The sequence below is a fragment of the Anopheles moucheti genome, chromosome 3 (assembly GCF_943734755.1).
Source record: "Anopheles moucheti chromosome 3, idAnoMoucSN_F20_07, whole genome shotgun sequence".
In the NCBI taxonomy this organism is placed as follows: Eukaryota; Metazoa; Arthropoda; class Insecta; order Diptera; family Culicidae; genus Anopheles; species Anopheles moucheti.
In genome coordinates this window covers 89525067-89540037 of record NC_069141.1, presented here as the reverse complement: position 1 = coordinate 89540037, position 14971 = coordinate 89525067, and the positions used below count along the sequence as shown (strand labels likewise).

Sequence of the window (14971 nt, the reverse complement as noted above, 5' to 3'; positions counted from 1 at the left end):
TAATGCATCGAAACGAATTGAAATGCAAACAATGAAATCAATACTGCCCCTGGTTTTAAAAACACATGATTTCGAGTCGTGCGGAATACAACAATCGTAACGTAATGTAATATATGTGTAAGTGAGATAATATTTGGAGCCACGAGTAAAAAACAAGAACTACAATAATCTGCCAAAAATAGCTAATTATTAGACAAGTCGTACACAGGGTTACGAACGAATGGTTCGTGAGACGATAAAGAATGTCTTTAGACGCTGGAGACTGTAGACAGTAACGAAAGTAATAATAATAAATCTTCTACCTTGAATCGAATTATCTATTCCGAATGCAACTCTTCAGTAGGGTAGTGTTTGATCGCGTACGATCCTACCTCATGCCTTAACCACGCGGTCCAATCTGGCACGACAGGTCGTCCGAAGCTAACCTCATGGAAGACCGGAGTACGTTTCGTTTCCCGAAATTGCATTCTTTCGAACATTTTCATCGCACGCACATTCGTGTCCTTCGTGATGGCGATGTATTGCCGTAGGTGCAGATGTTCCACGCCGTAAAGCAGCATTAACAGTGTAGCCTCCCAACCGTACCGTTTCCCCCGAGCGGCTGGTTCTGCGATCATTATTTCAATTTCACCTACATTGCGATCCAGCGCCGGGTCGTCTTCCGTGTTTGATTGGATAAAAATATTTGTGTCACCCACGAGAGCTTCTATTTCATCCTTCGTTTGTTCATAGCATTGGCGATCCAGGATGAGAAAGGTACACTCTGTAGTTTGGAAAGATTAAATTATTGTGAAAGTACTATGTTCAACGATCGAATCACTTACTGTCTTCATCATTTCGCCAGCTTTGTTGCATGTCGTACTCCTGCTCGAGGCTTAGTGGTTCCGACGCGGTTAGTTCCTGTAATTCTTCGCTTTGCATCCACTGGTGATATCTGCAGAATAACAATCCGATTAATCGTTTCATTTACAGACGAACTTTACACAGCGTACTTACTTCTCCACATGTTTACTCTCATACGGTACCAAGATAACGTTGTTGCCGATAATCTGAAGATGTTCGTTTAGTTTCATGGTGAAACTGTAACCTGCTCAAGGAGATACGTTAATGAACCTAAACGAAGAGGATCAAGACCAGTAATTAATGATCGATGTAAATGATACGTTACTTGAGGCGCTTCTTCAACAGAACAGGTTCAGAAAAGATACGTCAACAATTAATATATTACGTTCCCTTTATTACTGCATAATGTCTATGCATTCCAGAGGTCAGATTCATTAAAAGAAAGGACAAATGTTTTCCTGAGCTTAAATATTCTTCTTCAGCTGAGCCAGCTTCGTCAAACAGGCATCGCGCCATGCACGACGCTCGGGCAGTTTGTCGATCGGTACCATCTCCTCCAGCTCCTTGGCCACCTGTTCCGCTACCTTGCCCTCCATTCGTGGCGTTGGGCCCATCGTTTGACTGACGGCATAGATCGTATTACAGTACCGATCACAGTAGTTTAGCATTCCTTCCGCATTAAGATGTGCCGTTTCAAGAGGTCCGAGGAACGCATACCGCATGCCCAACCCCTCCGACATTACCACATCAATGTCTTTCACACTTAGTATACCGTCCGCCACCAGGCGCCAAGTTTCGTTGAGGATCGCATACTGGATGCGGTTCAGGGCAAAGCCTTCGATCTGACGTGACAGCGTAACCGGTTTCTGGCCTATTTCCGTCATGAGTTCGCGTGCTTTTGCCGTATATTCGGGTTTGGTCCACGGGGCCGGAACGATTTCCACCAGAGGGACATAGTACGGAGGGTTCACCGGGTGAGCTACCAGAACCTGGAATACATTAGAAGAAAAATATGGACCGTAGATAAGAGAATGCAACGTCCATAACATAATACTGCTATATTACTTCTATTTTTACTAACCTGCGCACGATGCTTCATATCTTCGCTAAACAACGAAGGCATAAAGGTGCTTGTCGAACTGGCCAGGATCGTGTTCGGGCCTACCAGTCCATCCACCTCGGTGTAGAGCTTCTTCTTGATATCCAGCCGCTCCGGGACACACTCCTGTACGTAGATCGCCCCCGTGATGGCATCCTTCAGATTGTCCGTGCCGCTAATACAGGCAAACTGCTCCGCCGCAGATAGAATGCCCCGAAGAAGACCCTGCTTCTCAATGTTGTCCAGTTCCAGCTTCGTTTCCTTCAGTGCCTTTTCCACAATATCGGGTATGATATCGTAGATGGTCACCTGATAGCCAACGCCAGCGAACAGCATTGCCCAGGAGCGTCCTATAAGACCGCTGTGGAAAATCACGGGTGTACGGGCGAAAAAGGAAGTAAAAGCATTTGCTCAATGTCAGTGGTAGGTCAGTAGGTGTATGTTTGTGTAATTCTGTTTGCGGTGACTTTGCTCTATCTCTCGTCCATCCACTGCAACGGGAATGCAGTTGTTTGAATCAGTACTCATTGTGTTTCTGTAATCGCAATCCGTTGCAAGCGGCGTAGAGGAGACCTGCGAGAACATATGCCCTTCAATTGATTATGTGTCCTAGAAAAGGAGACAAACTGCTATTGGGATTTTTATTAACATCGATTGACTCTAACTATAATCAGCACTTTAAGAGTGCAAAGTTTCGATAGAGTTATTGAGTGCACTTTTAAGTGTTGCGCTAATATTGAACATATGAACGATATGAAGAGCATACATATAGTATAATTCAAGATAAACGCATTTTATCGGTTTATTATCGGTAGTCCTTCAGTAGGTCGATGTTATGCTGGTGAGGCCCGGTTTTTTGCCTGTTTCTTTTGAATTGTTACAATCTTGTTTTGTGATTAGAGTTATGGGACCTTAATCTGCTCATCGAAACTATTTATATTTTTTACATCAAAAAAGCATCCCTAAGCTGTTACAACATTCCTATTACTAACTCTTATATTTTAAACAATCTTAAATCCTTACTTACCTTCCAATGATAGCAACTTTCTCTTTCTTCATTTTGCTTGCCATGCTTGCCAATCTACAGATCTTCCCGTTCGATTCGTCGAGCAGTAGGGGAAGAAAAATAGATCGTAGTTTTATTATTATATGATCACCGGAACACTCACTTTTCAATGTTGTTGGAACAACCACTCACCACTTGAATCAAAATTCGAAATAACAAATGCGGGAAATCAAACACACAATAGGTACTACGTAAATGGAAATACTTTCACTATTTTGTCAGCGGAAATAAAAGCGCCTAGCTAGCTCTGGATTGAATGCCGGTTGACACAAGCTTCACCGAGGTAACTCTGAACCGGAATACTGTGTCGAACTTGCAATCAATCAAATAACTCAGAGCAAAAGGGTCTCGGTCCGTCCTATCGGGCAGAAGGAATGGGTGCGACTGATCGATCTCGGGGTAGTTTAACCTCGCATGTAGATAACACGAGGAACCGGCCGGGCGAGTAAGACCATGCGCCGTGGGGTAGGAAAGAGTCGCGTGTTTTTTCGCGGTCTGTGTGCTGTACGCTCAGATACCCGTTGTGATTGTTTTTGTAAGAGACAAGTACGATGCTCAATCCCACCCCCTTCTGTGAACATTTTGTTGCATCGTTTGAATGGTCACTGGCACGCGCATCTGCTGGCCGAATGAGGAAATGATTTTGATGTATGTTTTTTTTAAGAAACATGTTCAAGTTAAATTCCATTAAGGTCCATTATAAACATTTATGCACTCTTGCTGTAGTGGTAATTTCAAAACAACCACTCTATCGGTGTTGGATTCTGAGTTTGATTAAGGATAAGAAACAACGCCAGCAAACAGTAACGAAGCCTCAGATAAGAACTGATAAATATATGAGCTCTGATAACTCCTGGCGTTATAGCCTTTGTCTAGTGTTCTTCAAGTGCATTGTTGAGGTATTTAAAAAAATATATATTCCACTATAGTGGATATTTTAACACATAATTCCAACAAGCCACGGACTCCATACGGGAGGCCATTGCATATTTGTTCGGTATGGTTTGAGACAACCGATTGGGTTATCATCGTTCCTATCTAGCGTGGATTTCATTCAAGCGAACCAATTAACCTCTTCCTAATTTGAGGCTATCTGGTAGAATTAAACGCACAATTGCATCAGACGCAGAAAGAAACGTTGATAACGATTAGTTCCTTTCTCAGTTCTAATTGAATTATGCTGACACCTCGCTTCCCACATGATTATGTTGCCATCCGTCTAGTTTGAATTTGGTTGTATGTTGTGATGGACATACAATTCAGTAGCGTGACGAGGTCAACTGATATGGTTTAGTGACAACTGATAAAGTCAATTATAAGTGGATTTTGAGGTCAAACGAATGAAACAAATATTTATGAGCATCGGGAAACACACGAAGGTAGTAAAATGCATATTTTATTGGGGTAGTGATAAAATTAACAGGAAAGTGCAATGGAAAACTTGATAGTTTAGAAACGATAACCAAAATCTATTTTACCAAACTTAGCGTGTGCACAACTAACGTATAATGTAAAGTTGGAATCAATTTAGCAGCTTTACTTACTCTGAATAGTTAAATAGATTGGTAAGTATTCAAATTAACACTCTTTTGTAGAAAAGTTCGGAACATATGTGCAGTGTTTATGTTTCCTCACATAAAGCATAAACAAACCAAAACCGGTGCTGACAGCCACGGAACCGTGCAAATGTATGCTCCCCGAGGAAGCACGACAACAGTTCCCTTTCGCCACAGATTGCACAAATGTCAAAGGAATGTCAAACGGGATTAAAATAAAAATAAAAAATCGACCCCAAAAGACGACGGAAAACAGTGGAAAAATAAGTACGGAAAGTCGGTGCTGTGAAAATTATCCGCGCAGTGCTCGCGTTCGCGATATTCGTCCCTGTTTTGGTGAATCGTAGAGTAGTGTGGAAGAAAGTGCAAGCCAGCGACATGATGAATTTCGCACTTAGCAGCCAATTCTATATCGATGCTCTAGAACGTGCGATACACGAGCAAGTTCCGCAGCACTTTCAAACGCTGGCAGAAGAAAACCAGCTCAATCCGTTCGATCTCGTACCACTGGACATGATGACGACGGTAGTGGAACCGTCTGCGGATGACATTGGCTCCGCGATCGAAGAGGAGCGCGAAGCAAAGTTTCTGCAGTCAGCGGAAAACCAGCACCTGCCGCAGCAGCAGCAATCCGACGAGCAGCACAGTAGTAGTGGCAGCGAAGGCAACCCATTCTGCGACATCAATGATAATAGTATTCTGGTTGAGTTTGAAAAGATAGACGATGAGCTGGATGAGGACGGAGGATGGTACATAGAAGACAAGATTACTTCTTCTTTTCTGTTAATGATTCATTTGTTGCATCTCCTTGCTATGAATTCGTCCACCTCCTTGTAGCTGGTTCGAAACGAATTACGCTGACCTTTTGCACGACTAGTTTCTCCGCACCAAATCATTTTCTGCAAAATTCTCTATCTTTCTTTTGCCTTACACGTTCTCTTATCAGTAAACGCTCTCTTGTTTATGTTTGTTTCCCTGTACGCATTCATCTAATTCAACCCTTTCATTGTATGCCCCTATCATATAGCATTCTGTAACACGATCCTGCTTAAGTTTTATGCTCGACAAATCATGTTCCGGTGATCGGTAGAGGATTAGAGACAGAACGCAGATTTAAATCGCCCAAAATTTCTCAGGACTTTGGGCAGATGATGTTTTATGGTCCACATTCCATCCATCCGGGAGTGTTCGTCAGCGAACATTGGATGGAATTAGTGAGATTGTGTCCGTTTTTTTCCCACACGAAATGGCCGGCCCTCCTCTTTACCGCGCCGAAACAACCATGGCTTCGACGGTACGCCGCTTCCAAAATATTTATTAATAGAACTTCCTACTTTGTCGTGGGATCTTTCTCCCGTAGCTCGATCTATGCGGCATGCGAGCGTACGAGCGCGTTTTACCCTACGCTACACGATCAGTCTTCGATTGTTTTGGCCACTGGTCGTGGTTTTAGTCAGTGGTTTTTGTGGCCCAGACGAAACGGCGTGCCGCACGGCGTGGGCAAACAAATTGGAACAACGATTTTGCGGGTCTACGGAGGGCTAGATGAAGCATCACACTAATAATGTGTATCACTTTTTTCTCAACGGCACTCGGAGGTAAAGGCTGAGATCGCCCAAGACGGTGCCGTATGTCTCTGTCCCCTTAAGAGGGAAAGAATAAATCGTCCGCTTATTGCAAACAAAACGGCCAAAAAGGAAAGATTATATTTAAAGCATCATCACGCGCCCAGGACCCACGACACAGCAAAGCGTGGCCACTTTGGCGTGGGTGATGCAAATTGGTTTGAATTTTCTCCCTGGGGCGTATGATCGCCGGCTGTTCCCTGCGAAGATTGAAACCCCCACGACTAGGGGTTTCTTTTAATCTCACCCTTTTCACTTGCAGTTTATCCCTTGGTAGATGTCGTCGCGCAAAGATAGCGGCACTGTATCTGTTTACATTATTGTTGCAGGTGCATTACCAGCTTCAGGGCAATTTTTGGGATTTTTTGTTCGGTTCTTTTGGTGGGATAGAGTGTGAACACGAATTCCACCGTTCATCGTGCAGATGATCCACACGGATTAAGGAACACACTGCACGATCACCTGTTGACTGATGCGGTGATGCACGAACACAAATGGGAAGCATGGAAAAAGAGTAGATGAGCAGCAGTAACCTTTCGTCTAATTGGGTTTGCCTGTAGTGTGCCATGTGAGAAATTGTCCGGCTCATATGCTTTGCCATTTGCCCCCCGCCCAAGTACAAATGAAGTGTTAATACCGCACTTAATGATTTTTGGCTGTTTGTTTGTATTTTTGCCATCTAAATAGAAGGCCATGTAATAGTTGTATGTGTAAAAATAGCACCATGACGACGACTGACTGGGTGGTGTAAACATGAAAACATATTCACATGGCAGTCACTGGGGGATTGAGTCCTCCCGTCTCAATGTCAGTGAAGAGAGATATAGACAATCGTTGTAGTTTTGTTGAGCATAAAAACATGTTTACGATTTCAAACCGGACGAAGGCCCTTTTATTTTCGATTATTAATAACTTTATAGAATGCGAGAGGGAAAGATGAGGGTATCTTTTAATTGTAACTAGGGTTGGTTTGCTAGTTGATTTGGGAAGTAGCATGAAGAAAAATTGTAGCATTAGTAGCATGTTTGTAGTAATGTAATGTACATTGCAGTGCAGGAATGTGATTCCTTCCTCAAGAATAACCCCTTTCCCACCAGCGTCATGCAATATTTTTTTCTATAACAATTCGATTCGTTTTGTCGCTATTTTTCTTCTTCCATTAAGCTCATAAAAAAACAACACATATTTTAAAGCGCATCTTTTGAATTTATATTTACTAAACAATATAAAACATAAACGTACTGATGCTGATGAATTCCGTTTTCCAATTCGTTCCTCTATTCAGTAATAAAGAAAACAATACTCTATACGAAGACGGAGAGCCATCGCATGCCACTATCACGATCGAGGTACACATTTAGCAATGTAAAACATAAGCTATGAAACAATACGTTCGGATAGGTAAATTGGTGGATAGAACATTAATTGATTGGAGAGAAAAATTAAAGAACACAACAAATCGGATTTTCAAAAATGTTAATTTAAATGCATATAATAAGGTAGTCAAACTAGTAGTGTATTGAAAACAATACAATAGAAAGGGTAATACACTTATCATTGTTTAGTTACCAGTATGTTTTTACGCAAGTCTTCTACCGTAGTGAGATCCACATTATTGTAAACAATTTGTTTATCTCCTATTACTGTCGTATTAATGATTCCTTAGTTAATCAATTTAGTGTATGGAATTGTGTGAAGTGAAATGTACATCGTTTTCTAAAGATTTGTTTCATTCGTTCGCTCTCAGGGTCCGGACAATCAAATACTGGCCCGGTATCGTTGCAACTATGGCAGTTGTAACCGAAGCTACAGTACGGTAGGCAACCTGAGGACACACATGAAAACACACCGAGGTAAGTAGTTAGTACGAGAAAATACTCTCCACGTTAATACGTGCTAACATAAGCTATCTTCTTTGTGCTAACGATGCGTTGAAAATATGTGGATAGGATAAGTATACAATACTTGGTACGCTTAAATTGATATTATTCTTTGATCTGTCAGCGTTTTAAAAGTGTAATATTTACCTGTTTATGTCTTCCTGCTCCTGCTTTCCAATAGGGGAGTACAAGTTTAAATGCACCGAAGAGGGCTGCACCAAAGCTTTCCTGACGTCCTACAGCCAGAAGATACATATACGAGTCCACACGAAGGTGAAACCGTACATCTGCAGCGAGAGCAGCTGTCGCAAAGCGTTCAACACGCGTTACCGTTTGAGGGCACACGAGCGGCTCCACAATGGCGAAACGTTCAATTGCTCCGTCTGCCAGAAGGTTTTCACCACGCTGAGTGATCTGAAGAAACATTCGCGTGTTCACACTCAAGAGAGACCGTACAAGTATGTGTGTTTTTTTGCCAGCAGAAGTATTCTTTCTCGCTCAGATGACTAAAAATGTGTTTAATATATATTTTAGGTGCAAAGAAGATAAATGTGGCAAGGCGTTCACCGCATCGCATCATCTGAAAACGCACATCCGGACACATTCAGGCGAACGACCCTTTTCGTGCAAGATCAATGATTGTAACAAATCCTTCAGCACACCCCACAGTCTGAAAACACATTCGAAAACACACGAAAAAGCGGTAAGAAGAATGATTGTCACTCTGCCGTAACACCGATACGTGAATCTTTCTAACGTTTATCAATAATTTTTAGAAGAAAAAATTCTCCAAATCCTCCAAAATGAAGAAGGCGCGCTCTTCAGCCTATGATCAGGAAGCCGAAATGTCCTCCTACGACATTGTGCTTCTAGACGATGAATATGAAACAGACGGGGCACGTGCAATCGACATAGTTAATGACCAGTCTCCGGACGCGCAACAGGTTAATGTGAACCCGTCAAACGCTGTGAACAGCATTGTTACACCCGGGGAGGAATTCAGCTTCGTACAGGTGAATGATTTCCACGAATCGAAGGCTCTCGAGTTAGCACTTGCCGCGGAAGAAGAGCTAAACCCACAATGGATCGACATTTCGATGTTACAAACTAAATCGCTCGCAACACTCGATCCCGTAACGTCTGCCTGTGTAGCACTCCCGACCAATGTTCCGTCATATGTGGATCTTTCATTCAATGTGAATGTAGCGGACTATCTACCGACCACAGAAACGAATGCCGCAAGCACCACAACCACAGGCGGAGCTGTTCTTACCGGTGAACTACCCGCCAATGGATCACAGGTGTTTACAATCGAGAATTATTTTGACGAAAATTTGCTGGAAAGTGCCAATGCAACCGTACAGATTGATCGTGCAATACAGAACAGTGAACAGCGTGCCGGTGTGGTGAAGCAAGAAGAACAGGAAGAAACGGAAAAATTAATCAATGAACTGTTTGCCGAGGAGTTCCTACCGAAGCTAAATTCTTCCTCGGATGCTATGGGAGGCAGTACGCAAGGTCCCGAACCTGGTGGTGGCGGTTTTGTGTCGGTTAACCCGACGGAAAATGCCCAATCCGAATCAAACAACTTGTTAATGGACGGCTCAATCCCTGTAGCGGATGCTTCAACCAAAACACTTAAGGACATTACGGCCGATGCAGATATTTGTCGTTGTGTCAACTGCCAGTGTGATCCGTTGCAGGGTTGCATTGGAGGCTGTGGTCCTGAGAATCCTTGCCGTGGTACAGCATCCGCAAGTACCGAATTCAATGTATCTTCTTCGCTGATGCCAACCATATCCCAATCGCATGATCTTGCAGAGTTGCAACCAGCAACCTCCATTGAAGCGCAATCCACCATACCTAGTGGCACCGTGAGCTTGATGGCAATGCAGCAACCTCAGATCGAACCATTAAAGGAACCGTTTTTGCAATCTTCTTGTTGTAAAGCACCGGAAGCAGCAAACAATAATGCCATCAGTGGAATCGGACCAAAACTAACCGATCAACTCGAACCGCTGACTAACATGCTGAAAAGCTTGCAGAACTGTTCCTGTGCTGGACCGCGGGATGGCCATTCGAAGGGATGTTGTGTGGTCATTTGTTTGAAGACGCTGGAAACGCTCAAAAAGGTACTGAGTACACACTCCAGCTTGATCCATTGTCAGAATAGCAGTAGTGCCATAATCAACTGAGAGATTCGATCCGAGTGTGTGTTTGTGGTATAATTAGTGCAATAGATCCACTTTTAACGCAGTACAAACATCTTATCGCGAAACAGTCCAATCGTTGTTAGTGATAAAAGAGCAAAAAAAAAGAAGGAGAGGCAACGTCGCCCTAATATCGTTCCTAAGAGGACGACACTTGAAATGGTTCTATTTTGTTGTAGAAGATGTTATGTTTTTTATTGATTTGTTATATTGTGTTTATTAGCATACTCTTAGTTCCATGCATGGAAACGAAGGCGAAAGAATTTTGTTAAGAATGTTAAGGTAATAATGTTGAAAATGCTCACGGCAGCAATGCCGGCCTTTTTTGCTATTGCTGTATCCCAACGACTTTCACTATTAACTTAATCTTCTCTATTACTTCTATTTAATGTAATCATTCTAGTTTCCAATCTTTACATACTTTAACGATTAATGCTTAGTTGCTTACATTCACCGCAAATGCCTGATGGAATTCGCATTTGTCTATTTGATTCCCCCAGGAGGGATCCCGATGTGAACGAAACCAAGCGAGCAAAAAGGAGGTGACTGTTATATTTGTTTAATTGTTCCTATAGACAAGGGATCGGTCCAAGTTCTATGGCCAAAAACAATAAGTTAGGAGAATGGAAACCTTTTCAGTTTTCTTCGGCTCGATTTGCCGATCCCTGCTCTACGCTATTTTAGTATTTTAGAATTACTTTCCTATTCCTCTCACGGAACTTGTCCGCTATGGATTTCTGCTAAGTACCTATCTATACCTATCTACCGTTACAGCGCTGTAGCTTTGCTATTTACATTCTTTATTGTGCCAAATATGAGGAAACAAAAGTGCAATAATATATGCAGTGAAACATATAGAACAAACAGGATTACCGATTAGTGTGACGGACGTTAAGGCTTAAGCTGTTGATTACAAGAATTGTTTAGTTGGGTTTGATTCGAATTTTATTGGTTCCGTAAAAGATGATGATTGAAGTGCGACATGCTATATGGAGTCGGGGATTTAGTTGTTTTTATTTTTGAAGCTTACTGTTAGTATAGAGAGTAGAACTCCTCTCAAGCATGATCATTCTCATCATGAGTAGATATCGCGGGGCGAAGAAACTGTGTGTAGAAGGAAACACATTTAAGTTTTAATAATTAATTTCAGTATGCTTTTTACCTAGTCATTTTGTTTCGTGCAATACCGTCAACAATAGCGTTCGTTTATGCACTTAACGACCACATAAGAAGTCAAGGTACCAAAGCAAACACTATAGTTTATGGTGACAAACGAATGTAATGTGCCAAAGGTTGGCGCGCAACTAGTGGAACAACTCATTACAAAATAGAGATCGAAACATGCGTTTTAAATAAATGAAAGCAGCTATTTTTTCTCTTCCCGAAACAATGAAAACGACATTAACATGGTTTGAGAGGGCATCGCGTTTATGTATGCAATGATTTTATTGCGTTAACAAAGAATATCCAGTGTGTTTGTTCTTCTCGTTCGGGGTTCGTCTAAAGTGCACACCAACATATCAACTTATCTGCACGGAATGAATGCTAAATGACGAAAATGGTCGAAAACCAACCCCTGCCACATAACTTAATCTTCCCCGGCCGGCACCGCATCTTCCAATCGCCGTACAAACTTCACCCGGATCTCGGTCGTCGCGTCACCCTTCAGCTGGTCCTGGCTGAACCAGCACTGCACCTCGAGTTGTACCATCTCCAACGCACCGCGTATGCATCCGCAAAGGATGGAACTGTACCGAAGTTGTTGGTAGTCCGCAGGCAGCTCAACGAACTCCGTCAGTGGGTTCGTATCGAAAATGAGCGAAAACTCGTCCGCTGACGCAGCCCAGTTCGAGATGGTCGGCTGCACGTTCAGATACATCCGGAAGGCGAGCTGTATTTTGTCGGCTGTTTCGCGCATATCCAAACATCGGCCAGATCCGGTGCGCGAAAGGAAGTCCTCTATCAACCGCATGCCCATATTGAAACCGATCCGATCCAGCTGCTTGTTAACATCTTCGACGTTCTCAAAATCACGCAGCATCTGGGACACCAGTGCTCCGTACGTCAGGGTTAGTAGCTCCGAATTCTGCAAACGCGACAGTAAAGGGAAGAGATGAGGCGAAAACGTGACGCAAAGGAAGAAACGATGCGAAAGGAGTTCCGAAAACAAGACACCCAACTCAAAGCAGCAAAAGAGGTGCGTTTAGACTGAAATATGTTAACATATTTATTGCCTTCCGAATATGTGCTTTGTACGACTTAAAATTTATTTTTGGGCTCTGCCATCTACTGCTACTTGAGAGCCGGTCATACGGAATTTTCGGTAACACTCGGCTTGTCAGCAGGTTCAGCTCAACAGTAGTCAGCCAGTAGGCAAGACTTACAACAGTTGTAGTAAGGTTCTTCCGCTTAAAAGTATTCTATCATTCATGTCAAAATATTGTAGAAATCTATTTAATGGCCGTGTAAATCTCTCCGCACGATCGGTACCCTTATTTCGAATGGAACCGACCACCTTCACCTCGAACCCGGTTCATCGCATGTCGGTGCCTAGATTCGTGAAGATACTTTGGTCGCTGTTTCGGTATCTTGCCCAACGCTTCTAGTTTTGCACGAGCCTGTCGTCGTTTCAGAATGCGCTTGTACTGCTTAGCATTTACGTACAGCGGTTCCTGCTCCATCTCCGTTCCGGAACCGGACGCCGTACCTATTACGGTGGGTGTGCTTTCCGTAGTCCCGATTGGTGTGTTGTTACTGGTTGATGAAGCATGTTTGTTATCGCTACTGTTGGTACCTCCCGGAGCAACTCCTACAGCAACCTGGGGAGTTTGACCGATCGTGACTGTGGTAACGGGTGTGGTCATCGGGATTTGTGGTTGCGAAACCGGCACGACGGCAGCACCAGGTGTAATTGTGACCGGTGCGGAGACGATATTCTGAAATGCGCTCGCATCGATAGTGGCCGACGTTTGAAGATGTTGTGGCTGTTGCTGGACATGCTGCTGAGGATGCTGCGGAATGGCTTGGGTGACGGTTGCCGTGGGAATCTGCGTGAATGTGACGGGAGCTCCTTGCAAGTTGGAGATGTTTCCGTAGGTAGGTACCGTACCCGCGGTACCTACCGTTTGCGTCGCCGGAAGTTGCACGATGGGTAAGTTCACGCTCTGATAGGCGGTGTCCGGCGAAGCAAGTGTTTGATAGAGCAGTGTCTGTCCGTCCAATGTGTACTGTACAAACTGTTGCTGCTGTGGAGCGGCTTGTATCGTGGCACCAGTTGGAGGACCTTGTGCTAAGGCGACTGTCTGTTGTGGGAGAGCTCCGATCGGAATGACCTGTATTGCTGGCGTTCCTCCAGTTAGCTGCTGTTGCAGGCTTTGCATGAATAACTGCTGCGAATTCGGGTCTGGCATAACTTGACTCAGCTGTACCAGTTGGAGGCCAGCCGTGCCCGGTCCAGCTGCTCCAGTGGCTCCATTGATATCGGAGAAGGTGATGCCACCGAGCGTATTGGCTGCAGCTGCGTTATTCATTGTGAGCATACTGCACTAATAAAACTGCAGTACTTGAACAGTCCGACCAGTTTCAAACCTTTTAATCACTAATTCGTATAATTCAACAGTTTTCTCGAATGCAGGAAGACAAAAACATCAACAGAAAGACACGCAAAAACACTTATTGGACGCGTTACTCTGAGGAATCCGAAGCGACGCAACCCGACGGATACGGAACATGAAACGCCAATGGCGACCACGGGGTTCACTACTTCTCACTGAGGAAAGAAACAGAAAGACGAATATAAGGCGATTTCAGAGATCAGAACGAAGAATTTGTTGAAAGGTGTTTGTTTTCGGAACCTTAATTTCGGAATGCGCTTCGGGTTTTTCGGGGGGCGTAGGATTGTTGTGAATATGTGTGACGACGCGTACGGAACACGGCATGTTTCATACACCCGTCGCTGGGAGTTGATTTTACAACAAACCCAGCATGCAATCTAGCACTTACCACTTTCTTCGTATCGAGGCGCGTACTTTGGCGAGACATCGTCGAGTTGATGGTATGTTTGTATCGAATTTGCAGATCTTTTTTAGGTACGGGCCCCGGATTAATGCACTTTTTCGATCAAAAACAAAATTTTCCTCTGTTTGGTGATGGTGTCAACAAGCGTCTTTGACAAGCTCGGTTTGATCGGCGTGATGGATAGTGAGCGACCTGTTGGTCAAACGAAATCGAACGAAAATTGAAAATTGAATTTATTGTAAAAAGAGAAAACAAGTTCAATTTTATACAGCAAAAGCGCAAAATTGTACTGTACAGTCTTTCGAATTATCGCGTAATCATAGACCTTATTATAAATCTTTATTTAATATTGGCCAAGCATTCGATTTTAATGTGAACAGATTATCCCGAGAAAGTTATTGCAACGTCAATTTTCTGAGAAAAAATTACCCTTATGCTGTTTGCTTATTTTATATCTATGATTTACAACTCTAGCAAGCTGAGGCAGTTAAAAAACATGAAAAAGTTAACAAGAACGTAAATTTTGCTCTTGAATCTGTCATCGTTCAAGCCCAACGGTTGACAAACATCCGCGCACAGTGTCAGTCGAAGAAAAAAAAGATTTAGCAATAACTGACGGAAAAGCAAGGAAACAAGCAAGAGGGTCGATTTTTCGCTAATAATCCTATTCTCGCT

At 43.3% G+C, this 14971-nt stretch overlaps 4 protein-coding genes across 7 annotated transcripts; 1 reads left to right on the top strand and 3 right to left on the bottom strand.

Annotated features, from left to right (window-relative positions):
• Positions 1-296: 296 nt before the first annotated feature.
• LOC128304937 (alpha/beta-tubulin-N-acetyltransferase 9) lies at positions 297-1073 on the bottom strand. The gene is made up of 3 exons (XM_053042186.1): positions 997-1073; positions 825-934; positions 297-763 (listed from the first exon to the last, which is right to left on the bottom strand). Exons 1-3 carry the CDS (start codon positions 1071-1073, stop codon positions 318-320), a joined length of 633 nt encoding a protein of 210 aa, XP_052898146.1. The 3' UTR covers positions 297-317.
• A 149-nt stretch (positions 1074-1222) lies between these two features.
• LOC128304935 (lambda-crystallin homolog) lies at positions 1223-3381 on the bottom strand. 2 transcript variants are annotated; one of them, XM_053042182.1, is made up of 4 exons: positions 3141-3381; positions 2970-3031; positions 1925-2303; positions 1223-1832 (listed from the first exon to the last, which is right to left on the bottom strand). In XM_053042182.1, the coding sequence occupies exons 2-4, from the start codon at positions 3011-3013 to the stop codon at positions 1308-1310; spliced, it is 948 nt and encodes a 315-aa protein (XP_052898142.1). In that variant the 5' UTR covers positions 3014-3031; positions 3141-3381; the 3' UTR covers positions 1223-1307. The 2 variants fall into 2 exon arrangements, with proteins under 2 accessions (XP_052898142.1, XP_052898143.1); XM_053042183.1 differs by having other exon boundaries at positions 2970-3023.
• Positions 3382-4866: 1485 nt separating this feature from the next.
• Positions 4867-11686, top strand: LOC128304927 (uncharacterized). The gene is made up of 6 exons (XM_053042172.1): positions 4867-5313; positions 7475-7538; positions 7937-8042; positions 8251-8527; positions 8604-8772; positions 8846-11686. Exons 1-6 carry the CDS (start codon positions 4943-4945, stop codon positions 10262-10264), a joined length of 2406 nt encoding a protein of 801 aa, XP_052898132.1. The 5' UTR covers positions 4867-4942; the 3' UTR covers positions 10265-11686.
• An 11-nt stretch (positions 11687-11697) lies between these two features.
• LOC128304934 (trafficking protein particle complex subunit 3-like) lies at positions 11698-14425 on the bottom strand. Of its 3 annotated transcripts, none has more exons than XM_053042180.1 (2): positions 14282-14425; positions 11698-12365 (listed from the first exon to the last, which is right to left on the bottom strand). In XM_053042180.1, the coding sequence occupies exons 1-2, from the start codon at positions 14318-14320 to the stop codon at positions 11868-11870; spliced, it is 537 nt and encodes a 178-aa protein (XP_052898140.1). In that variant the 5' UTR covers positions 14321-14425; the 3' UTR covers positions 11698-11867. The 3 variants fall into 3 exon arrangements, with proteins under 3 accessions (XP_052898140.1, XP_052898138.1, XP_052898139.1); XM_053042178.1 differs by lacking the exon at positions 11698-12365 and adding an exon at positions 12517-14048 and having other exon boundaries at positions 14282-14413; XM_053042179.1 differs by lacking the exons at positions 11698-12365; positions 14282-14425 and adding exons at positions 12517-14048; positions 14134-14182.
• Between the last annotated feature and the right edge of the window lie 546 nt (positions 14426-14971).